The following is a 27,601-nucleotide window of genomic DNA, read 5'->3' as shown; positions in this document are numbered from 1 at the left end:
TAAAGAGGGGGCTTCAATTCGAGATGGGCTTCATCTCGAGATTAAGCCCGGTGGGCTTCAATTAAAGGTTTTACGGTATAATTATCACATAAAACTTGATATTAAAATATAAACATAAAAGGACAATTTATAAGAACTATATGATTTTAGGGATAGCAAACAGGGCTTAGGGAACAGACAGTAAATTATTTAGTTATAAAATGCTTCAACCATAGATGGCACAGTAAAATGACATCAGGAATTCTGAACATCAGCCTGAGATTTGATATGTAATAAATGGAAGACTACCTATCTCTCACTTCAATTTCGGAAATATAAATGATAATAATATAAAATAATAATACTAATAACAATAATTATATCAATGATTAGTCATAGCAATAAGTAGATTTAAAGCACACTCAATACCATTGTTTTGTGGTATTAGCAAGAGACCATGTTACTGGACCGCAATAGGTTCCCATTTTCCCAACAGCAACATGATTTACAGCAATTATTAAAAAATATTTGGCTTGTAATTTTTTTTTTTTGTAAATGTTGCAGTTGCAATTGGAATGTTTGTGGTAGAATGTAACATGGATTACACAACCAGAAAACTGGCTTCATCTTTTCCTAATGAGGAATATTAAAAAAAATTTGCATCTAAAAATATAACATTTCTATGTATACTGTATTTAAAATTCATATCTGAAAAAAAACATCTACTGCCCTCTAGAGGTGATAATTCTGTATCCTCTGGTGAAATTGCTAGTACAGCAGAATGAGTTACTGATTGTATTTTACACTTGATATGTACACTAAAAAAAACTTATTTGGTTGTAGATCACAGTTTGTACTGCCCATTAGATATCAATCTTCAATTGATAGCACCTAATAAAACATGCAGTAAAAATTTATTTTAATAAATAGTTTTTAAATAATTAAGACAAGGAGGAACATTGAGACCCGCTCAATTTCTGCACTGATCAACTGACTCGCTCTCTTGTGCAACAGCATAAAAATATTGTTTTGGAATGTCAACTACATCATGCTGTCAGAAAATTATGAAAAGTGCATAGAGTGAACAGACATACATAGAAGTTACAGTCTTGCATATTAAGTTGCTTTTTCATGATTTCTTTTACATCCCCACTGTGTTAAAAGATCCAAGAGTAACTTTTGATCAAAAAGGTGAACATTTCCAATTTATCTGTTTTGAAGATGAATAGTATTGATAATTGTGTGGAATTAGTGTGATCATTGATTTCTCCAGATTCTAGGACTTAATGTGTAGTTTATACTCTCCTGATGAACAGTCTGAATTAGGTGGACAGTGCTGCATAACTGGTCAACAGATATTGCAGTTCTCATGAAATCAAATAGCGGTCTTTCAAAATCAAGTTCAATAAGATCAACTTCTCTTACTCTTCTGCTAAAGATCTGAAATCCGTCAGACTCATGTATTCGGGGTCTTCAGATTTTGTGTCATCATCAGACGAGTCAAATCCTGGATTGTTCCTTGCCTTTACCAACAGGCACGGCAACTGATCCTGATGAATGGAGTAGTGATGGATGAGACGAGGAAGATCCTCAAAGTCTTTGCCAAATCCCTGAAATAAACATAGAAGGGCTAATAAATTAATTAGTTCTTATAGTAACTTTAAATCATTACACATCAGAAATACATTACATATAATTTGTGTAATACAGGTAAAGGCAAGACTTGTTTTATACCTTGTATACTGCCACCTGCCAATAATGATTTTGAATAAAAATAAAATTTCATTTATGGCCAATTAGCGCACTCGCCGCCACAAAAAATAGAAATTTCAGGAAAAAAAACTTTTCTTTCATTTTATTATGCTACCGCTGCCTTGAAATCTCCAAAAATTATATACATATATTTCTTCCTAATTATATCAATTCAAAGCATTTGACCATCACATTACTACACTGTTTACATTCACCAATAATTTTTTTTTAAATTTTCTCCTCCATCTGGATGTTTTTGGTAAAACTATTTGCTAAATAAGAAAACAAAATTAAAATTTTCTGCCTCTGACAATCTTAATCTGACAAAAGTAAGTTCAAGAAACAATGTATAAAAAAGTCTTGCCTCATAAAAGATGACAAAAAACAAACAAAATTGTAAAGCACCTGTTATAATTTGAATTATACTGAGCAATATGAAATTTGAAATAGAGGGGGGTCCAGAAAGGTACTTTCCCAGAAGGGGGGGGGGGTGTAGACTACCTCTGACCCACCATGGTTGGGGCTGAGGCAAGAAAATTTATGATAAAGGCACCCCTAGATGGCAGGAAATGGCACTCTCAGACTTAATTTGGAATATAATTTTCCTTTTTTCTCGATATTTGTAATAATTTTGAAAAATTTAGGGACCCGGGGCCACCCCCCCCCCCAACCACCTTGAATCTGCCACTGTGAAAGATAAGTTTATGTATAACAGGTACTTTATAGATATCTTTGACAAATTTGTTAATTTTCAGTTGTTAATACGATTAAGTATAATAATTGTATTGTACTATTTTAAAAATTTTTGAAAAGATTATGCACAACACACTTATTTTACACAAAAGCATTATACTGGTTGTTTTGATTCTGTTTCCTCTTTCCTGTGGTGACCTTTAGCCAAACACTTTGTATTACTTGACCCAATATAATTTTATATACCTGTATATAGTGTGATAATCATAGTGAGACATAGCTGGGGCTTTACCTTGATAGTGTGTCCACCATTCTTTGTCTTGACGATTAAATAGTTAGCTAGGCCGCTCTTATTAAATGTTGTCTGCACTCTGATTGACAGAGCAAAGCAGCCTGGGTGACTTTTGCTTTCACGCACCATGAATGCACCAATGCTTTCTTGAGATAATATTTCCACAGCAATTTCCCTGTTGGAGGTAAATAGGTATACAGTGTAGTTAGGTAACACTAACAAATATGTATTTAATAAAAAAAAAAATAAAAAAATAAAACTTACACACAATTCCAGAACAAGTTACCAAGATCAAGATGATGATGATGATGATAATGATGTTGATGATTATGATGATTGTAATGATGATGGTGATATTGATAAATAATATTTAATGCATCACTTACTTTGGAATTCCAGTCCTAAACCAAGGAGCTTTCCTCAAGTCTACAGCAAATTTGCTTTTAATATTTGAAGGTGGATGTGTTCTGTAATTCAAAATCACAATGGACAGTTAAACCAATTTTCATTTTCAGAGATATGAGGTTTAGGGTTCTGGATCTTCACTAAGATCAGGGACGGACCTGTAACCAGAAGCAGTGGAAGTTTTTATTGATTGGTACAGCGTGAGATTCTTCAATAACCTCAGCCGCACCGTGGTTGGGGGTGAGGTAAGAAAATTTGGTAAAATTTACACATCTAGATGCTTGGAAATAGCACTCAAGTTCTTAATTTCTTTTAGTAGTAGTAGGAATAAGGTAAAATACAATTAAATCTAGGATTACATAAACAAACAGGCCTATATTTTAAAACAATCATGTCAAAATACTGGAAGGGTGGCCATCGTATCTGCCTTACTGGTTCCACCACCCCTAGTAACAGCAGCTGGATGACTTTAGTCAATTTCGTACTGCTTGGAGGAACTATGTTAAAGGTTTCAACCACCATACAGTACTTATTTATTTTCTACCAGGCATTTTAATATGAGAAATAGAAAATTTTAAACTGCTTTATTGTGAGATAAAAATAATTTCTTTACAAATTTATTGATAAATTTCATAGAATTATTATAATAAAAAAAAAAAATTGTCAACATTATTTGAATCAAAGTGTTACCTTGGAGGCCTAGGTGGTATAACAGCTGTTTTTTGCTCTTCTTTATATTTTCCCACTTCAACCTCCACTTTGTGACCTATGTGACCTGGTGCTCTGACTGGCTTCTTGTTTGTTAAAGTTGAAGGCCGAACTCTTTGGTTTTCACTAACTCCTTGACCTGAGGTCGTACTTGAGGTTGTACTTGAGGTCGTACTAGTACTACTTGACATAGAGTCCGATTTGATAAATTTAGTTCTAGGTGCAGGAATTGGTTTTATCCGGTGTGCATTCCTTCGGTTTGTCATTTGTCCATTAACATTCTCAGCTTTTGGACGGCATGATGAAGTCTCAGTTGAGGATGTGTTCTTTGGCGGCCTCGGGGGAGGTGGAGCTGGCGCTTTCCGCCTGGGTGCTGGCTTAGGGTTTTTAAATGCCTTAACTGTTGTGCTTGGTTTATCTGACTCTCCTGTTTTGAAAGCAGGTTTAAAGTTTCCATTTTGGTCTGAATTATGTTGGAACTGACCAATCAGATTTCCTACAGAACATGTTTTATTTTCACCATCTTCACTTTCATCTGAAGATCTTGACAAAAAGTCTATCTGACCTCTAACTCTAGGGTCATGCTCTCTCTTTGGTGAAGTTTGTTCCTTTGATGCCCTTTGACATTTTGTTTCCGATCCATAAGATCCTTGTTCATTTTCAAATTCTGGCGATTCAGATCTATTGTATCGTAATGTATCGTCCAATGAGCATTCGCGCTCTAACATATCGCGATATACATCGCGTGACAGTCTATTAAACCTGCCCGGGGAGCCGTGCAGAAATGCACGTGCAACACGCATTAATTCCTCATAGTCCTCATCGCGATCAACATCTTCCTCATCGAGTGTAAATGCATCATTTTGTTCACCACACTGATCCTCCATTTCATCAGAACTTTCTCCATATGCAAACATTGGAGGAGCGGAAGCATCCTGTAAAAGGATCTTCCCAGATTTTTTCTGTAGCCTTTCATCTTGCAGATCAGTCTCCCCAAGATTTCTTGGGGATTGTTCATCCTGCAGCAAAATCTGACAGCCGGAATTCATGGCTTCTGGAGCAACAGTCAGTGGATTATTAGAAGCTACTGAGCCATACAAACTCCACTCATTCTTTACATCCACCTCGTAGTATGGTGCTGGAGGTAGTGGCCGCACACGATTTGTTTGTCGAGAAACCTGAGTGGAAATGACAATCCAATAATAATTTATGTAACATCTATATATAAAAAAAATGCAACATTATAACATCAAGGGCAATATTTTCACTTTTTTCTTGGCTTTACCAATAAAATTTTATTGACGCTTTGGTAATATATCATCAAGAAAATTGTAACAATATATTTTCACTAAATTTCAGCGGGTACCTGATGCAAGCTAGTAAATAATAATTTCCAAATGCAATGTTAAAACAAGGATTTCCTTATATGGGAAAAACTTTGTACAGTAAGTTGATTGGATATTTTTTATGATGTTGCAATAACCAATGAGAATCCTTCTGATAATTGGAGACTACGGAATGTAGTACAAAAAGTAAAGAAAACCATTAAACCTATAAGCTGCTTTTAGCTAATATTTAGCTAATATTTTGGGTTGTTTTGGGGATAATGTATCATAAATTCTAAAATATGGTCATACCATTTCTTGTTGAAGATCACAAGGTTCAACAGGAGGAGCAGTAGGAGCCACGTCTTTACTATCAGGCTCTAAACAAGTTGGCAGAGAACTTGACTGCTGATTGGTTGATAATGATATAGCTCTCTCCTGATTGGTTGGAAGTGACTGGGTAAATTGGGATTCTGTAAAGGTGTCAGGAGTGGTAGAATCTAGGTGAGGAAAGAGTGAAACTTCTGAATCATTTCCCCAGCTGAGAAGCTGTACGTTGTCAGGTAAATTGATAAATACTGATGAATTGTCTGGTACTTTTGAAGTCTCAGCTTTCTTTGGCTTTTTCTGAAATAAAAAGATTCAAAATTCCACTTAGGTATTTTATGTTTTCTTGCTTAAATTCTTCTAGCTATCTTTGAAGGTATATAACTGTCATAACAGTGATAAGAGAATGAGGATGTAACACTTATTTTTTGGCACCATAGTAAAGCTGATCATGTTAAACACTGGAAGCTTTATAAACGAATCTATGCTGGTCTTGGCAAGTGTAGGGCTGATCATGACCAAATCTATTTTGAGGATTAGGGAAATGGAGTTGTTTTAAGTAACAAAATAGGATTGAACCTATGAAATTGAACTATGACCTTAAATTATAACCACTCAACTTATGTTCGTAAAATTGTCATAACTCATAATCACATCATAGTTGTTAGGTGATGTATTGATCAGCTGCTGAGATTTGAATATAACCATCAATAACTGGCTATCATTGTCCATTTGTACACCTGCGATAATATGTTATGAAGTGTAAAGTGCTTTCAGTAATAAATGTCAAGTCCATTTTCCTAGTCTAGTAAGTGAACAATTTACAGTAACCAAGGACATTATAGAGTTTTATAATGAACCAGATATTATAAATATCGCTTGCAGTATTTTCAGACATAATAGGTTTGACTTCGAAAAAACATCGTAAAAACATCTTGGGTATTAATGATACAATATATAGGAGGTGAAAAGTTTGTAAAAGCGACCGACTTTCTGCTGCTATCAAGATAAAAATGGGCAGGACATATTTGAAGAGGGGATAGTTTGATGAAGGGTGTGCCTACTTTGAAATCACAGGGAAGAGGTTGTGGAAGGCCGAAAGTGGCCAAAACTAGTGTCACAAAATCAGAAAAAGTCTTAGAATAATTTTATTGTAAAACAAAAAAAGAAAGAAAACAAAAAAAAGGGTACAAACATTATTATATCTTGTTCAGATATAACGCAGTGATAGTCAATGAGTGATATGTAAAAAGCATTTATTTATATAATTTTTATGATTTTTATATAAAATTTTATTTCATGCTTTTATTATATTCAACTATTTTATAGAAATGAGTATGTTATTATCCAAAGATACGCTTTAACAAAAAGAATGTAAGCTTTAAAAAAAATGTGTAAGTACATAAAAATGAAAATCCAGAAAAATGGTCTTGATTGTATGAAAATGAATAAAGGTGGTGGTGGTTACCCCACAAAAGAGAAAAAAAAAAATCAGAAAAAGTCGATGAGAATTTATTGAGGTTTGTGTATCTGTACAATGGATGCTGAGGGATTGACTGATTGATAGGTGTTTATTTCTTTTTTGAATGAAAAAAACTCAAAAGACAAAAGAAAAATAATCTATTATGGATAGACATGAATATGGTTTGAATGATTTCTTTCATATCAGTATCAACAGGGCTTCTATTCAGAACCTACAGATGTTTAAAACTTGGTCATTACCTCAGCCATCTGCCTTCAAGGATATAAATATAACCCAATTTATATACTTTTATAAATTATAAACAGTTTAATTACAAATAGCCTGGATAGTAATAATTTAAATACATGTGGTTCTACAACGCATGTATGAACGAACGATGTTACCTAGCAGCCTCCGAAGGCCTACGAATAAAACCATGTGTTTAGTGTTTTTATTCATCACTTTACGATGTCATAATTAAGTGTTGAAATAAAACCATGTGTCTAGTGTATTAATTCATCACTTTCTTTTATTTAACAAAAGAAAATGAAAATATTGTAAGATTACCTATAAGACAAAGGTATAACTTGGGAATTCCCCTTCATACCTATTCTAAACAATAGAGCTGTGGTGTTGTCTGGGCCTGTTGAGACAAACTAAACCCATGTGCACTGGGCGAGCCAACCAATTAACGTTCGTGTACATGAAACAGCAAAACCATGTGCACTGCACTGGGCGAGCCAACCAATTAGCGTTCGTGTACGAAAATATGCCCACCCAGCTTCGTGTAGAAAATTATAGACCAGACAAGTTTTCCATGGTTTGCCACACAAAGCTAAGGAGGAAAGCAATTATTTTGAGCACCATCGGTAGTTGTTCATCTCACTCAGTTCACTTGGTTTTAGATTATAACAACCCGGTATTAAACTCAATCAACGTTACTGTTTAATGAAAATATGTTGCATTATGGTTTGTTTATTGTTATAGTAATATTGTTATAGTCTTTTTACTTATGGTTGCTCTGAAAAGGGCCGTTTGTTTTGAATATTTTCGGGGTTTTTGATGACGTCATCGTCGATACGAGGCGTACGTAAAACCGAGGGTTCGTATAACTGGGGTACGTAAAAACGAGTTTCTACTGTATGTGGCAAAGACAAGCCAAACCAGTCACTCGTCGCAAATCGTGTTTCAGAGAAAATGGTCAAAACATGCTGAAATATAAAATTTTTTAAATTCTATTTTATTGCACTAAGCTAACCTTTATATATCTATACATCATGCTATGCTGTTATTTTCCCCATTTTCAATGCTAAAACAACACTTTTTAAGGATTTGATGATAGTTTCTGCATGAGTAATGCCCGAAATCATAAACTTTGAAGGCTGATTTCTCATATATTGTTCATTAAACAACTGTATGTTTAAACTCCTGTAACTACTGTACATAATGAAATATCTGATATAAATGATTCTTTCACCATTTTATAGATATTATTTTACTCTTTAACCCTGTATTAATAACTCAAAATCGATTTTTACTACGAGTGACTGGTTTGGCTTGTCTTTGCCACATATACCTTCCTTACTTTCTACATTTAAGTAAGTAATTAATTCATGGCCCCGAAACCTAGACTCAGAAATACTAGGTTGGTGTCCAGCTGGGGATAGTATTCCACCATAGCTTTTACTATATATTGTATTGTATTGTATTGTATTGCATTTTATATTGTATTGTTTAAAGTCTGCAAATCAACTTTTCAATCTGTGTTTTATTTAAAAGTTTATATTATTTTATTCTTTTCATACACCTGTAAAGCCATTATTTTACTGTAATTGTACTTTAACAGAAAATACAGTCTTTCATATTGTTTGATTATTGTATATAATCACAGACAAATAGAAAGACAGTTTTTGTATAAATACACATTTGAATTTACAATTTATAACTTCCTTAACTCACAATTTGAATTTCCGGTTCTTTACCAAATCCCCTTACTGCATCTGGAGCCAGCAATGGTTGCTTCTTCAAAAAATCTTCAGGTTTTGTTGTAGTATTTATCCTCATACGTTCTTTGACCTTCTCATAAAAAGCTTGTTCTTCTTTGTTTAATCCATCGACCAATTCAAAAAACTCCTTCTTGGTTGATAATGTAGCATATGCAACTTTGAACGCTTTTCCCAGCACTGCGTTTAACTCTTCTGCCTGGAGAGAAGAAATTAAAGCAAATTTATTTTTACACTAATTGCAGCAAGAGGCTTTCAAATCAAAACTAAATTTATTAATCATTTCTGAAACTACTGCATATTCATTATGGCTTAATCACTACCACAAAAGAAATATAAATCAAATGTCAATATAATTTTATTGGATTACAGAATGGAGCATGTTATATCAACCATCACAAAATATAGAAAAATAAAACTGCACTAGCAAACGTTCTATTGATGACCTATTAACATTACTACACACTACTGTATATTACAGAAGAAAGCATATTACATATTTTTAACTGTAGTGAAATATTATTTTATATACCAGAAACTTGGTAGACCTGCTATAACATTTTAGTCTAGTAATTTATGAAATTGTATTGAATATTAGTAAAGTTATTCAGGACTTTATTTGGTAATATTGTACGTTGGAGAATATCTTCACATAAATAGATTAGATTAGGAACTTGTCTGTCACTAAGATGGCTTTCTTCAATTAGGCTTTAATCAATACAACATGTTTGAGGTGGTTATTGATATCTTGATATTTGACATTGCTACAGTCTGGTGATATAGAAAGCAACACCTGAAAGTGTAAGATACTGTAAAATACACTACAGTATATCCGTATTGTTGTCTTTAGATTTCTTATTTATGGAAAGGACGAAATATAGAAATAAGGAAATAAATTATAATTACAAAATTAATACTGTAATTATAAAATATTAGCATAAAACAACTTCTTAAATTCTTAATAACACTTCAAAAAACATGTAACATTAGTCCAAATTTGTGATTTGTTTATAAGTTACATAAAGATTAATATATGTACGGAATAAATTTCATACACAGCATAAAAATGTTTCTATGTCTGCACTAATATACATTTAAACAACTTACAAATATGGCAGTTCTAAACAAATAAACAATAGTTTTGTAACCATAGTAACTGTAAACAATTTCAGAATTGTACACAGAAAAGGTGATAAAAAATATTACATTTGTTTCAACAAAAAAACATACAATATTGTAATAAAGTCCTCATGAATTTATTTTTTTTGTAACTCACAGAACACGTTCGTTGATTTGGTAATAGCTTTTAATTTTCCTTTTGTAGAACTTTTTCTTCCTATTTTTTGAATCAAATGTATCATCAGGGTATCACTGACACATCCACTACACCATTATGAAATTGATTTCAGAGCAGACTATCACTTAGGCCATATCATCCATGAAATATATAATACAGTACAGTGTTCTAGGTCACAAAAACAGTATTGTCCCTGGCACAAGAAGTTTAAGTATGAGCCAGGAAGGAAATAGGAAGAGCCTTTACTGTACTATACCACTCTAAGATGTTTGCCAGGTTATCCAACCATTTGTTTAACCCACTTTTTTCATATCCAGGAAAATTACAAATCAATAATCAACAGTGATCCTATTAAATAGCAAACAGTCCCTACTTAAGGCTCATCGGTAATGACTAACATGTAAGGAGTTGAGTCACAACTAAAAAGTCATGTTTGCTAAAAGTAACAGAGGTTTCAGCTATAGTCAACATGGTATGATGCATTTCTGAATCTTAAGATGGCTATTTGAGTGACCAAGTGGTAAGGCAAGGTCGCTGCTGTACAGCTTTAACACTGGCACTATTTCTAGTCGAGAACCTATTTATCAAAGTTAGTTTAACTGGTAGTCTAAAGTCTTCTCGGAAAATGACCGGAGGTCCAGAAGACACGTCTGGCTTGTCTACACTAAAAATCCATTGTACCTTTCAGATGAGGAGGGCTTTACCATGATGCTCCGATTCATACTGTCGTAGAATAATGTGAACATTAAGCTGGGGCCTTGGCCCTCTCTACACATTCTTGACCACACAGATACACAATTAGCACAATGGATCTGCAAGTTATGGGTGATACATTTTACATTTTAAGTAAGAATACTTCATACTGACAGATATTGCCGACAGCTTTTGGTGATAATTGGTTGGTCGAATCGGGGAGCCTTCCCGAATGCAACTGAAAACACGGTAGCGACAGTGTAGCGATTTTAAGGAAACCAAGCTCAAAGACAACATTAAAATGAAGTTGTAATTAGTTATCACCTGTCTAAAAGGAGACAATTGTGACTCATTTCTGAATCTTGGTGTCAAAGATCTCATAAGAAGCTCAAATTCAATTATTACTACTGTCTACATTATAATAGCAAAATCATTGTTATCCAGAGTGAAACAATGCAAGTTTAAATACAAATACTCAGATATAACAGCTGTGTTTATATCATAAAAGTGTCAGTTATTCTAAAGTAAATATTATATAAACATAACAATGAATGATACTAATCTTGTGACTGGATGCAGACTCAATAGTAACTCATTTCAAAATCTTTAAAGGCGAAGGTTTGATTAAAGAGGCGTCATACTTAACAAAATCATTGTTATGCCGAGTGCTACAATTCAAGTTGAAATATGGAAAAACTCAGACAGAACAGCTGTGCTTCACAACGTCAACAAGATGTAATGGCTCCACACTGATACATATCATATCATTATTGGTGTGTACTTAATACAATAACTTATCATACTGATAACAAAAAATATTGAATTCATCAAATTTTACAAGTCTGTTATACTGTAGGAGGTGATTCACCAGATTAAATAAACTTACTACAAAGTGATGGATAATGTAGTCTTGAAATAGTTGTTCAATAATTTTTTTTATATGGCTGATTTTAACTCTGGACATTCTTCACACTCCTGATAGGGCAAAGTGGTAAATATTTAAAAATTCTGGGCTAATTGGCCAATAAAATTTAATGAGATTGCCTATTAACCACTTAAAGATGTATTGTCCCTTGCTAATGTCAAAAAATCATAAAAAATAATTTTGAAATAAACTTGCTCATATTGCAATAGCATACAAATTATTAATTTGTGCATACAAATTATTGAATTTAAAAAATGTGTTCCCTGATTTTTAAACAATAAATTTATAATAAAAATAATAAAACACTTCCAGTGACTGGAAGTGTTTCTATCATTTTTCGCTGTAAACTGATGGGTAGACATTTTTAAAATATACTAATTTCTACGTTCAAGTTGATAACATTTATGCTACTTCAAAATGGGAAAGTTAATTTCAAAAAATATTTTTATGATTTTTTTGGTATTTAGCAAGGGACAATACATCTTTATTTATCTCTGTTTTTTGATTATACATTAATATTGAATACTTTGATAATGCTATGACTAACAAAGCACACATAGACATTATTAAAGTACCATCTTATGAAAGAAGAAGTTTCTTTATTAGTCACTAAAGTTTACCATACCATACCAGCATTGTATTGGTGGTTGAAGTTTCAATGAAGAACATATTTTTCTTTGCAGAGGTTTATTTAGTCTTGTAAATCAAGTTCAAAAGCAAACTTTTCTATTGTATAAATTTAAAATAGTTTTGTTTATTTTGTGTAGAAATAAATTTATATTCAGTGCATAGCACATTCACAAAATATTTACCACACTGGTGCTGTATTGATGGTTTAAGCACAGTTTACTCTAAACGAAGAATTGTTTTGCATTGTTTATTTAATCTGGAGAATCAATTTCGAAAGTAAACTTTTTACTGTATGGATTGAATATCGTTTTTGTTTATTGTGTGTTTAAAGTCCTGCATGGAGTGCACAATACTGTAGCTACACAGTGCTATTATGAGGTTATAATATGGAGCCATCTAATTCTTGTTGACGATGATTTGCACAGCTGTTCTGTCTGAGTATGCATAATTAAACCCCAACGTTGCACTTGGCATTATTGTTAGTTTATTTCATTTCTATCTTGAATTTTGTATACATCCCAAGTAGATTTTATAACATTTTCCCAGTCTGTATTAAGTGGTGATTTTTACCATAGTTGGTTTAGCAAAAAACAAAACAAATTTTAACAATGATTTTTCCAAATAAGATATATGGTAAATCAATATGACCATATGTTTAAGGGTTGGAATGGTTGATACAGCATTTGCATCCAGGCTTTCTATCTAGAGGTTGTGTGCTTGAACCTCTCGTTGTATGTTTCATTTCTGTCCAAGTTACCTATGTTTGTCTCTACAGTACAATGGATATGGGATGATTATTATTACCATTTTCCATTAAAAATATCTAATTTGGAAATCACAGGTTCACTGATGACGAGACAGAATGACGGTCACCTGACTTGAGGATTAAAGCGATCAATAGACAAGCTTATCATGCTTGCTTTTTTCCAGGTACTTTCCACTTCAAATTAAGACCATATTTAAAGCAAGCCAAAATATATTAACATAGAAAATTAATCAATTATATGGCCAAATATATATATAAAAAAAAACCTGGCATGTTCTCATATGAGTGATTTTCTAGAAGATTAGCCCGCTTTGTTGTTAATTTTTTTAAACGTTAGTATCTGGTGTAGCTTTGTATATAATGATATGAATGTATTACATGTAAAGACTGCCACAATAAACCTTTGCGAATTATCCAACTTATTATTTAAAGATTATCAAATTCAAAAACTGTAATACAGAATGAAAAAAATAAAAACAAGTTTTCAAATTACATTTTACTACAGAAATCCTTAAAATTTACACCACGATATACATACGTTTACCAGTAGGATTTGTATTTAATTGCACGTTAATTGCTGAGGACAATTTTTCCTTGTATTTTTTTCCTTGTATGATATTTCAGTTAGATTATTCTGTAAAACACAGGTGGGCGAAGTGTGGCCCGCAGGCCACATGCATTACGACAGTAATTTTTCTGCTGCTCACAAAAATGAATAAAAAAGCCTATGTGTTCGGCCTGCCGAACATCTTTGGACAGAAAACACTTGGTTTTTTTATGGCTAACAAGAATCATCTGTAAAAAGTAATATTAATACTGAGAATAAAGTGGTATAAAAGCAGTGCAAGGTTTTTGGAAGCATACTGAAAACATCAAAGTTTGGTTGCAACTGATTTATAATTTTCTTTTAATTCAATTTATTTTTGATAAATAAATGCAACTTTTACAGTTTTTTTTATTAAAGGAGCCAACAGTCATGTATGAGGAATCTATCTTGTTTAAGGTCGATCAAGTATACATTTATATTTATTCTGACTTATTTGCATATTTGTTTTATCTTTATAAGCTTTGTCCTTGACATTAATATCAATATAGGCTAAAGGCTTATGGATGTAATATAAAAGTGCCTTCAATATTGACATGCTTATTCCCATACCAATTATTATTATTAATAACAATATTTTACTATACCATTACTATAATACTACTATTACTATTTCATTATTACTAACTACAATTCAGTATTAATATCGATTTAACAATATGTATTTATCTCCTGATTTCAATAAAAGAAACCAGCAGATAACCTGGAAACAGATTTTACATTACAAGTTACAATAAACTATTTATTCATGAACTAATCACAAAATATTTTCATGACACTTTTATAAAATATTAATAATAATCAACAGTACTGTACCTATTATCAGCCCTGAGGTACTTAAACCATCTACTGTATTTCGCAATACAATCTAACTAAATTATCAATTAAAAATTGTTATTAAATCATTGTAATCAACATTATATAGATCAGCACAATTGTGTTTATTAATTTAAAAAGCAAATTAAAAATAATTACATCCAAACAACTATTATTTAACTTATAACATCTAAATACATCACGATTTATTACTTACAATGCTAGATGGAGAGGCCCCTGCGAATTGTTGTAAATCTCATCCTTTTGTGTACATTCAACGATGCGGAAAGATATTTTTATCGATAATGTAGAGAATAATTTCACAAGAGTTTTGTCTGCGCGAGGCAGCTGAGTCTCGAGTTAATAGCACCTAACATGTGCTGTTACTAGGCTGAGCGGAAGACTTGACCTAGCAAGTAATATTTATAGCATTTGATGGCCTCAACACATGGTTGTAGTTTGAAAGTGGTGCATCGCTAACACAAAAGACATCATAATAACTAATGGCTCCAACTAGCTTGCTCTACACTTATCACCAAACAATATTAATACCATTTTTTTCTAAAACATGTAGACATTTTGCCGTTATTGGGAATTGAAATGCATTATCTGAAGTGTCATACTGTAGTCTGGGAAAGCTCAACAAATTAAATTTTACACAATAAATTTTGTATAACAAATCAATAAAATAAAGTTCTAATGAGACACATACATTAAAACAATTGTTGATGATTTCCAGATTTCTTTAAACAAAAATCCTTTAAATGTTAAATGTACAGTAAATAAAATGTTAAAATACAGTAAATTTCGCATATAGGCCTATTTTTATATTATTGAATGATCAATTACATTTATGTATTTGGCAATATTTTGGAGTAGAGCTATAGCTAGTGGTTGCCTGTCTTTCAATACCAGGATCCTGGGTTCAATTCCTATCAAGTGGCAGGATTTTTTTTTCTAATGACCAAAAACAACCCCACTCTTTGTTATTGTTTATGTATCATGTGTAGAGAATGCGTCTCGTGAAACTGATTGAATTCTACTTAGGTTTGATAAGTTTGCTATTGGCATTCTTGGCCCTTGCGCCTAAAAAAATATGAAAGCGCTTTGACATCAGTACTTACAATATTTTAAACAGATTTTCAATTTTTTTTTCCTCGGCATCAATCACTAGAACAAAGAGCAATTTGCAAAGTCAAAAAAAAAAAACTCTCAAACCCTTGGTGAACAGTTGTCTTCTCATGCAATAATTCAAACGAGAAGCAATATAATATGTAAATGGCTACGGTACTGTCTCTAGACACGTACGTCACCTAATTTGCACATCATGGTATTTGAGCAATATTTTTCTATTGTGGTATTTTGTATATCATTGTAGTATGGTATTTATACCACATTAGTAGAAATTCTTATTGTGGTATTTTTTCCTCATTTGCATATTGTGGTTTTCTTTTCCAAATCCTATACGCTGTACATCCTGGAAAGTCAGTTCAGTTTAGAGAGGAATGCTGTTAAAATTACAACTTAGGCCTATCTACTATTTAATGTTTTGTTTAATGAAATAGAGTAGAACCACTATTGGGAGGATATATAATAAAAACATGGCCCAAGTAATGGGGGTGTTCCCCTTTTTGAAAAATCTCTTACTGATAGTAAAGATATATTTATCTTTTATGATTATAATTATTATTTAAAAAATCTAGAATTTTGAAAAATCATAATTAGCAATGATAGACCACAAATCTGTAGTTATTTTTAGAAGTGATTATGCTACAAATACTTTCTAATACTTACGATTGACCATATTTGGTATGATTTAAGCAAGGCATCTTAACTTGTAATATCCTAGAGATCTATAGCTATAATAATCAAGATTTGTCCTCAAAAGCCAACAAAGGATAAATAAATTAGTTTTAATGTTTTTAGGTAACTAATGATGACTTCCTGATTTATATTGATTCATCAGTTGATAATCTACTCTTTTTCTGACATCCTTTGTATTGTAATATTTTTCTCTGAACAAATACTTGTTTTATACTAAATTATTTTGTACTTTTTAAATATTATATCTAAACTTTTCTCACATCCTCTGTACTTTCAATTTTGTCCTTCCCACATGTTATACAATAGACCTAAGTCTGTTCTCATTACTATAGTATTCTTTACTGACTGATACTAAAGTATTGTTTCCCCCAATATCAAAGTATCAACAATACAGTCAAAAGAGTAAACTTATTGTGAATCACTATATATTCTGTAATGTTTTGTCTGGTAAATTTTGAAAAAAGACCCCGTAATTAAAAATAAAACATATACTGCATCATATCTCTTATACATTACGGAGAAACATTATTATTAGTAATAAAAAGTTGATAAAAAGTTCTTGAAATGTTTTTCTGGGTTAAATATTATAAATATAAAACATAAATAATAACATATTAGTACATAATAAATAGTATTCTCTACAATTAGTAGAGAAATTGAACAGTGAATCATTGGAGAAAAATAGAATAAAACTCCCAAATAAAAATCATTATCTTTAATAACGGACCTTACCTGATATCTCTCCTCAGTAGAAAAGACGTGACAGTACTGCAGACCAACCGGCCCTTTTGGATTCCGTGCAAGAAACGCAAATTGATGGTTATCGGGTTCGCACGTTGAATATGAGATTCTCTTTAGTGCGTGAGCCATAAGAACAACCTGCAACAAAACATGTCAAAGCTCATTTGTTCATTAATATTTTTTACAACATATATAATAAAAACTTAATGAATAAAAAAAGCATTATGTAACAGAATATTGCAAATTTACACCATTTATAAATCATGCATAAATGTCGTGTGATGAAAAATGCCTAAGAGACATTACCGTAACTATGGTAACTATGTAGGTGAGATCAGTGTTGAGGATAAGTCTTTGTGCTAATAATAATTTTACTGAAACTACTGAAAATCGTCATACAATTACGATATAGTATCAAATGGATCAAGGTAGCATAAAGAAACAAATGCTGTAAAAAATTGTACAAAAATATATGTCACAGTAGGTTATACTGTACACTGTGATCCCACATGTAATTTGCAGTACCAAATAGTTACCAATGGTATTAAGTATCCATAGATACAATGACACATACAATGCATGGTAAATTCACAGTAATCTGTGTTCTTTCCAGTACAAAGTAAAAAGTGACTAGAGGAACAACACACTTAAATGTAGGCCTACTAAACACAAACTTACAGTATGTACAGTATTTACAGTCACCAGTCATGAAAAAGAGACATTCTCAACAAAATAACAGTTCTTTTCATAACTATCTATGTGGTGTACTGCAAGCATTTAGTATACAGTCACCTAGTCAACTTACACAGTACATATGAATTCTACCAGTAATTACTAACCAATTGGTATGGTTTACTGAATGTGTAACCAGATGTATTGTACAGTACTGTAAAAAATGCTGATTTAAATCTGTACAAAATGTTACTTAAATGGTGTAATCCAGTAGGAAGTATATTACTAAACAAACAATACGTCCCACGAAATGATGACGGAGTTGCATGTTAACCTAGATTTTATGACGACAAAAAAGGATGTAGGCCTACTCTAGGATCTGGATTAATTTTTCAGGGAGATATTAAATAATGGGATTTGATTTGGTTGTGGTTTTAAGTATAGCTAGAGAGTCTGGACCTCATAGGACCTAAGTTACAGTAGAACCTCTATGAATTATCCAGGCGATCTGTCAGTTGTATCTTTTTTCGTGTAATTGTCAATTACTGATTTTATAAAAGAATTAATTACATTAGGATATAATCAATTCAGACAAAACCAATGACAGATTTTATTAGAATACCATATAAAACATGTTGACTGCCATCGATGAGTATACTCGTCGTGCAGGGTGTTGCTGAAGGTGCCCGGGACGAGTATACTCATCAACATCGGGGTAACATTCTAGCGTTTACTACTTCTTTGTTATACACTGTAGAACCACAGAGTCATTAGCTGGTAGTTCGGGGAAGATACACCTAGATGATAACATGCAAATGACGTATGCATATTTATTTGTTGTGTTATGTTGCCGGTAGTACACTCGAGCGGCACAAGTGGGGGTGTCCCTTGAACATATACCAACCCATGCAAAAAGACGACGAGATAATTGCACTTGGCATAGTGAATAAAAAGTTCTGTCACAGTGCCGTCGATGAGTATGCTCATCCCTAATATTTCCTCACCAATTTATTAGACACATCATTTTGATGATATATGAATAGATAAAATTTCCAAAAAGTATGTTTGTACATGTAAACTTGTTTTGGCACATGGGAGGAACCCTAAAAAAAAATGTATGGCAGTCAATGTGTCAACATTACTTTTTATGGTGCTTAGTGACCCCGTTTGTTTGTGCCTTTTTAATCGACCTATTATTATTCTATGGAGTATTTCTTAACACCAATGCAAAAACAAAATGTTTTTTTTTTTTAATTATTGCATTGCCACATAAACAAAGAAAGGATGCCTCACCACAGCAGGGTGCAATAACCTCCAGTATCTGTAATCTAATTTAATTAATTTATAAGTTATATATTATTGTTCATTATCATCTACCAATGACTGACAGGGAAATGTTAGTATTACTAATTAGTCATTGCTCAGAGAAGAAAGTTAATGTTTAAATATTTATAAATTTTAGCTTTTCCATGGATTGCATCATGGTGTTATGCAGTATACTTCAGATGCTAGAGATGAAGACGTGATCATCTTAATGCAATACAGTAGCACAACTCATACAGAACTCATATGAACACATCATCACATTTAGAAACTTTATAGAAAAATATTTAATAACAAACCAACTTACATGCTGTTCTCCATTATTATCACGTTCTGCAGTATATATGAACTTTAATGCAACAATAGATCCACTTTAATTATACACAAGGCGGCAAAAACAAGAGCTATATCACATCCGGGAGTTCGCAATAAAATGCAGGTATACAGAGAGAAAGCTAGGTTTTGTTATGGTCATTGACAAAAGACTGGCCTTGGCACACTGCTTCATCACCTCATCAAGCAGATCATAGGCCTAACATTTAGGTTGCTACCACAGGAAGCCTCATAGCACTTCATCGACAGATTGTGAATACTAGCACGTCCTATACCACAGGAACCACTAAATATCTTGGATAGTGTACATCTCTTTTGTTTCTTGAATTTTTAATTGCAAGTTGAGAAATATTCATTAGCTGAAGGACATTGCAATTCTGTCACGATGTCAACGAACTAATTAATAAGAATGTCACCATGGAAATGCCTACAAAATGAATCTTAACATGATCCCAACTAATCCACTGGAAGTAACAATCAAAATACTGTAATAATAACAACACTAAATAATAAAGTAACAAAAATACTAAAGTGAAATAACCATTAATGATAATACATTAAAAAAATTACAATATTAACAACAATATGAATAATAGTATTAAACAAAATTTAATAATTATTAACAATAAATAATTATATATATATATATAATAGTAATTATTATTATTAATAAGGTAAATAAGGTATTATTAACAAGGTTATTTAACGTTATTAACAATAACAGTTTACTACTGATAGCAGTAACAACAACAGCAATAGCAGCAATGGCTAACAACAGCAAAAGCAGACATAGACACAATAACATTTTCAGTATCAGGGGCGGATCAACTGGACACCTTACAGTATTTTGTCAATATACGAATGCCATGTATTGAAATAAGAAAAAAATAGAATACAAATAGCACCCCCCCTTCGAAACATTCTGGATCCACCCTCAAGAATAAGTAGTAGCTATAAATCTTTTTACCACCTACAGCAAAAAAAAAAATAAATAAATAAAATAAATAAATAAATAACAAAACAAATTAAATAGGAATGAATTATGGGGTGTTAAGCAAAGGGAAGATTTTAAGAATTTTAAATTACAATAAATAACAACTACTGTACTCAGAACAACAACAGCAATAATATAATATGCATTGGACAATATGTTCATCACCATTAAAACAGGAATCTTAGTTTGTTTGCAGTTATTCCATATAAGGAATTTGGGGCAGTATCTGAGATCATAGCTGAGGGCATGATCAGGAAGCTCAAGATCCTTCGGGATTACAGTTTGAACCCGCACAGAATCTAGCTACATGATTTAAAACCAACATTTATTCTATCACATCCTGAACCATTGCTTTAAGTGTTCATCTTGAAAATACTTAAGTAAATAGGTCACAAAATAATAACACTCTTTAATTATATCAAAATATATAATAGTGATTACACTAATACCACTTAGTACTACTACTAATAATAAATAATAAAATAATCTTTATAATTAATTTTCATACATCAAATTATTAATTATAATCGAAAATTGAACCCATTCATATCCCCATTCGTCGATGAGCGGTGAGCCGTGGGGGGGGGGGGGGGGGGTGGGTCTTTTTTTTAATAGTGATAACACTAATACTACTTAGTACTACTACTACTAATAAATAATAAAATAATCTTTATAATTAATTTTCATACATCAAATTATTAATTATAATAAAAAAAAAATAAAGGAAAACAATGGCAGTGTGTTACAGACCCGTAGCCAGACTTCCAAGGGGGGTGGGTCTTTTTTTTAGCCAAAGGTGACCTTTTTATACGGGTGCCTCCACGACCCAATGTGTACCGTAGGCACATGCTCTGTGGCATGTGCTGCTTGATACATTGTGTGTAAATGCAGTACATGACTATCAACTCACATTGGGGATTCTCCTGCTTCAGCCATCATTCAGATCATTTTGGCCTGAGATAGATCCACAGGCCACAGGCTATAGGTCTAGCAGCTGTATGAGAAAAATATTTGGCCTGGAAAAGGGTGACCCCAGCCGAGGGGGGGGGGGGTCGTCTGACCCCTCCAACCCCCCTCTGGCTACGGGCCTGTGTTAACTGTTTCATCAGTCATGAAAATGTTTGGTTTAAACAGACATACTGCACTTTATATAAGTTATAATGGACAATAAAGTTTAAAATTATAATCATCAGGAGAGTGCTAATAATACATCCACAAATATAGTTATTATCCTTGAAAATAGACCTAATAATATACTATAATAAAAATAAAATTTATTATTAAATATTATTATTATTATTATTTTATTATTATTATCATTAACGATGAGTAGCATAAAGATGATGATGATTATAAAATACAAATCACTACAATTTTTATTCTTAATTTTTAATGATTTTAACTATGGAATATTTTACTTCATTTTATAGTTAGGATTTTTATATCTGTATTTGAATTGTTTTGAAAGGAGGCCTCTTCAAGTCAGCATTGCTGTTCAAGCCACTCTCTCAAAAGATTGTCAAATAAATAAAATTAATATACTGTATCCAATTTGAAGATAAACTACACATGTCACGTCCCAAATCTACTGTAAAGAATTATAGAGGGCAGCAAACAACACAATCAATAACTCTCAATTAATTTGTTATTCAATAATTGATACAAATTCTACAGAAAGTAAAACCAAAGTAACATTTTAAAGACTAGTTTAAATATTTACCAAAACACAAGCTTCTGTGTACACAGTGCACACTTTCTGTGTACATTGAATGCTTTGTGTAAATATTTGTGCTACTGTAGTCTCTAAAGTTTATATTTATATTCAAGTTTGAAAAGTTACTAGGTCATTCCGTGTCAAATCAAACAGATTTCCAAAAAGTTCCTGTATGACCTCTCAGATTTTGATGAAACTTTATAAGAATTATCCACTGTGTGAAAAACCAACACACAAAAAAAATTAGCGTTACAGGATTTTTAGTTTTCTAGATATTGACTCCTCAAAAAAGGGGCATGGTTCTTCAAGATGTGCAAACGTATGACTGGATTAATTAATTAATAATGAAACGACATCTTGTTTTCCAACCTAATACTGTAAAATACAAATTCAATTCAATATTTATTTGCTCCAAAGTTATCAATGGGCTATTATCCGCCATACAAGAAACATTACATTTGCAATAGGCAAAGAAAATTCATAATACAAAAGTAAACAATAGATCAATGTGTTCCAAGAGAACAGTACGGATAGAGGCTTTGTTGGCAGAAGACAGATCAAGGTTTAGAGATGAGCAAAGCTTAGGTGCATATGTAAAAAATGAAGATTTGAAACGATCGGTTCTACAAGGAGGCGGTAAGAATGTAATGTAATTTGACTTTACAGGAATATTATACCTTGCTTTCTCAAATTACATCCCTTGAAGGTAAAAAGGAAACTTTGACTTTCTTGAACCCAACAAGGCTTTATAATTCATTTTTGTGACATTCAAAAGTCCTCTTCACCTTTATATTGTAGTACTGTACTGCTGTTAAGATGTGGACTAATTCCAATGCTGTTTAAGTGTTTAATCCAATTGTGTTCCAATAAACTCACATTCAATTGAAAACGTACCTTTTCATTAGCCACCTGGCAAACTTTGACCCCTGAGAGAGCAATGACAAGTTGCACCGATTTTGCATTCTTCTTATGCTGTTAAAAATAATCCACAAAAGAGATTGCAAAATTATTAATAGTAAATACTATTACCAAACACTGAAGCAGAGCTCAGCAAAAGGGAATTCTGTTGTCTGAAATATAAATTATATTAAATGTACCATGTTTTCAGAGTTGGAACGGCATGCCTTGAGGCGATAGCAGCACTAAGAATTCATGTGGCACTTCATCAGCCATATAATTAAATTTTGTATTTTATTTTTAATATTCAATACATAAAGTATGTATATTTCCATATTTGTATTAGGAAAGAAAAGGGAATTCAATAAACACTTATTAATATTCAAAACTTGCCAGTAAAAGCCCATAAAATGATAGAATCAATAAAATCCTAATGTATTAAAAAGGGTAGGAAAATAAGAACCTGGCAAATAATTTTTAGAATATTTTAAGAATTAACTCACAGTGTGTTATTAAGTATTGTTTGTGTCAATCACTGATTGTCTCATTCTATAAATATAATACATTCTTAGATCATTGAAATCTAGTTTCCTGGTTACAATCCTTAAGTATCCCACGCTGGTACTCAGCGACATTAAAACTCAGATTCTAAACAGTCATTGTTATTAGTTTAATCTCAACAGCTAAAATTCTATAACATGTGGATTATTGTGGATAATTGCTTCACTAACATTTCAAAGTACTAGTGTGTATTATACTATTTGCAGCTTGAAATTTGCATATTCAAGTAGGATTTGGTTTTAACCACTTGCCTGCTACTTACAAATTTTACTGTATAACATTGATATCAATTTTATTCTCTTATATTTCAATAGTTAATTTATTTTCTATAGTAAACACATTATATCGTCATTGCGGACTTATAAAATCCGCATACGCCTTAAAACTAAAAGAAAATGCATACGTTTAGAGTCCGTACTGAGCCCAAAAAATCCGCAATGAAAATATAACGTGTTTGTATTAAATTATTTAATTATTGAAGATTTTGTTACAACATGTAAATGGACAAATTTATCTTTTCAAATATGCATTAATATTTTAACTTTGAATAAGCTTAATTTTTAAAAAATAATTTTGAGTTAAGTGTATACTAGATATGTTTTTCTAACTTTATGCACAATACGTTCTTTATTATTTTAAATTCTATTTTCCACATTATAGTAATTAAAAATTTTGAGATGATTGTTAGACAGAAGTCAATTGACAAGGGCCTAGTTTGTCTGATAATACAGTTGATGTAAAAATTGGGGAAAGCCAAAAAAAAAATCAATCATACAATGAAATACTTAATTTCATTTAATAGGACCACCTAAGTGACTTTCAATACAGATCTACCAATGAGTTTTTACTGGTTTGTTTTACAACAATATCCTTAATGACTAACTTTATTATTAACCAAATGATTTATGATAGAAACTTTATATCCATTTAATATTTTTTCTTGTTAGAAAACAATAAAAAAATGTCCATGTTGAATGGGGATTTGGTTTAGACTTTAGTCACTTGTCATTGGACTTAAGTCTTGAAATAATTTGAAGTATGATATATGAATCATTCTATTATACTCCATTTTTTACAAGGAATGTTTCATACACTGATAGTAACTAAAATCTCAATCTTAAATAATGTATCAATAGATTTTTAAAGCAATAAATATGCAAAATTATATGAGTATAAAACAATATAAATTCTTATAATAGTTTCTTTTTATAAAAAATGAACAAATATAAGTCAATATAAAAATAATAATCATAATTCATTAGACAATAATTATATAAAAATGAATGGATGAATGAATGAAGGAATTATTAAATGCATGAATTACTGTAAATAGAAGTCAAGTATAAATTAGTAAGTAATTAATACTGTAAATTTAATACTTACCTTGAAATTGTTCATCTGTTTTTGCAAATATTCTGCTCTGTTTTCATCAGAAATATGCATAACAGGAAAACTGGTCACATACTAAATATGTTTTAAAAAAAGCAGCAACAAGAAATTAAAAATGATAAGTAAGCAAAGTTAATTAATGAGCAATTAAAAGTATTGTCAAAAGAATACTTTACTAGCAGTCATGTTATAACTTTACAAAAACAGGATGCCTAAGATATCCTATGTTCCTTGATCATGTGATCAGTATTAACCAATCAGTGATAATTATGACCACAACTTATCAATCAAAGTTATTTAATTATTAAAGAAAATATTTATAACTTCAGCAAAGTTAATAATTTAGGTTCAGTAGCATTATTACTGTACTTAGACTTTTCATGTTTTGTATAGTTTCTAGCGACATTCCTTCATTCATTGTATTTTTCTTTTATTTCTTTCATTTCCAGTAGTTTCCTTGATGTTCTTGCTTATTGCTTAAAAGCATCTTAAACACCAATCTACATCTTCACTAAAACGTATCATTTTCTTAAAATAGATTATAGTCAGGCTCCGGAGGAAAACTATTTTTGATATGCTGTAGAACTGATTTTTCTAAGACAGAAAAAAGTTGTTTGACGAAAAATTGAGGAACGGTTATTAGGCTACAGATTTTGAATATTAAAAACTGGGGGTGGGGGGAAGCTGAAAAAAAGGGTGGTTACGCCTCTTGTTACACCAGTTTTTAATATTCAAAAACCTGTATCTCATTCACCATTTACCAGTTTTTCGTCAAACAACTTTTTTCTTTCTTAGAAAAATCAGTCCTAAAACATACCCAAATTTTTTTTTCCTCTGGAGCCTGACTCTTACAATTTTTACTTTCTTAAATTTAACTACTAATATGTCATGAAACAAGGGCCCTGGTGAAAACACCGCAAAAAAAAAAAAAAAACTGTCACAGATGCACCTGGAAAAAAAAATGCCTCCATGATCAACAGTGAAGCAGTTGTGTCTAAGGTTGGGTATCCATGGTTATATGCAAATAAGTTGCTTTAGCCATGCTGTGATTTGAAATACTGTACACGACACAGTAGGTGAGCGTGGCTGCATGTTATTATTAAGGTGGACCTTCAAATTCAAATTACAGATGCTTCAATTATGTAGTGAAACTGATCCGGTTAGGTTGACATCATTAGCATTTGCGAGGATCGGAAGATTGGCCAATAGTTTGTTAATTTGAATAATTGGTGTCAAGAAAAGATGAGCGACATCTGAAATTTCAAATTTCATTTTAACAATTAACTTATTTGCATATAACCATGGATTTTTGCTGCCTGCCAGGCCAAATTAAAAGATGAAACGGCAAATCTAAAGATGATTGAAATAAATATAAAATAAATCACAAATTATCATCATCATCTAAATTCATATCTCATATCCACATATTATATTATTAATTAATCCTCTTGGCTGGTGTTCACACAGAATAAATCAAAAACAATCCTGAAGTGACATCATCCTCATCCTCATCAACATCATCATCAATCATAAATAATCATCAATTTTCATCATCGTTGTTGTCACCATAATCGTCCGATTTTTCTTATTGAGCATTAACCTATATTACTGGAAGCTGTCCTTTTTGACCAACTTTTCAAAACGCTTTAAAAACAATTAATCCATTATATGAAGAGGCTTACTGTACCTTAGCAAAGCGTTTGATAACCTTTTCATCAACAACCTCTCCTCCTCCTGCTTGGCCTTGGGTTTTCGATTGAGTCAAGTCGACTGGACTTCGCTCAGGCTGCACTCCATTCATGCCGAAACTTTGAGGTAGTTTTTGTTGTAAATGTTCACGTCTCTCTTGAAACAACGTAAGTTCCACGTTCCGCTTTTCCTTTTTCTTTGCTTTGTTTGAAAACATGACGAAAATGTAGATAGCTATCAGTGGAATTTAAAGATGTAATAGCTGCTTTTATACCTTACTTACCTCACCGCCATTCTCTCCTCAAGCTGATGAGCTGCTTGACAGATTTCTCAAAGTTATTGCGGCTCTTTGTTGACATCGGATACTTCCGGTGTAGTTCAACATGTCTCATGTGCGCAGTCTGTTTGTAATCAGCACAAATTGACAACCAAATCAATGAATTGGGAAGGAAAAAGACTAAAATTCCTACCAAACAATATTTAACACTTACTTATTAAATGGCAAATGCATTTAAAGTTAATTCAGAATCGTCTTTATTGCCTACAGTTACTTAAAATCGAATATGAAGTGTATATCCAAATTCAACTTACTGCGCATGGGGACAATATTTTATGGAAGGGCATTATAACTAGAACACCATCGGTATAAACAACTCCATGGTCACGACAAACGAGTGACGGACGACGGCGAACTGTGAAGGACTAGGCCTAGCCTAGCCTAGAGAGGTTTTGCTAGCCTAGGCCTAAGAATTTCCTTTTTGAAAGGTAAATTCATAAGTAGATTATT

The 27,601-nt window shown here is 32.0% G+C and overlaps 1 protein-coding gene across 2 annotated transcripts; it reads right to left on the bottom strand.

Moving 5' to 3' along the window:
- LOC117107148 lies at positions 1-27,566 on the bottom strand. 2 transcript variants are annotated; one of them, XM_033248714.1, is made up of 10 exons: positions 26,813-27,566; positions 25,120-25,200; positions 23,173-23,250; positions 17,234-17,380; positions 8,903-9,145; positions 5,467-5,781; positions 3,812-5,007; positions 3,103-3,183; positions 2,717-2,891; positions 1-1,589 (listed from the first exon to the last, which is right to left on the bottom strand). In XM_033248714.1, exons 1-10 carry the CDS (start codon positions 27,029-27,031, stop codon positions 1,401-1,403), a joined length of 2,724 nt encoding a protein of 907 aa, XP_033104605.1. In that variant the 5' UTR covers positions 27,032-27,566; the 3' UTR covers positions 1-1,400. The 2 variants fall into 2 exon arrangements, with proteins under 2 accessions (XP_033104605.1, XP_033104606.1); XM_033248715.1 differs by lacking the exons at positions 23,173-23,250; positions 25,120-25,200; positions 26,813-27,566 and adding an exon at positions 19,545-19,847.
- Positions 27,567-27,601: the final 35 nt, after the last annotated feature.

Source organism: Anneissia japonica, unplaced genomic scaffold, assembly GCF_011630105.1.
Source record: "Anneissia japonica isolate Jap-2015-1 unplaced genomic scaffold, ASM1163010v1 scaffold287864_len1152817_cov193, whole genome shotgun sequence".
Taxonomy (NCBI): Eukaryota; Metazoa; Echinodermata; class Crinoidea; order Comatulida; family Comatulidae; genus Anneissia; species Anneissia japonica.
The sequence above is the reverse complement of the archived record's forward strand: the minus strand, read 5'-3'. Positions and strand labels throughout refer to the sequence as shown.

Coding starts and splice junctions, on each gene's coding strand:
- LOC117107148 (XM_033248714.1), bottom strand. CDS start 27,031: ATGTTTTCAAACAAAGCAAAGAAAAAGGAAAAGCGGAACGTGGAACTT. Junction 3,184..3,811: donor ATACCACCTAGGCCTCCAAG/GTAACACTTTGA, acceptor TTTGAATTACAG/AACACATCCACCTTCAAATA. Junction 1,590..2,716: donor ATGGTGGACACACTATCAAG/GTAAAGCCCCAG, acceptor TGTTTATTTCAG/GGATTTGGCAAAGACTTTGA.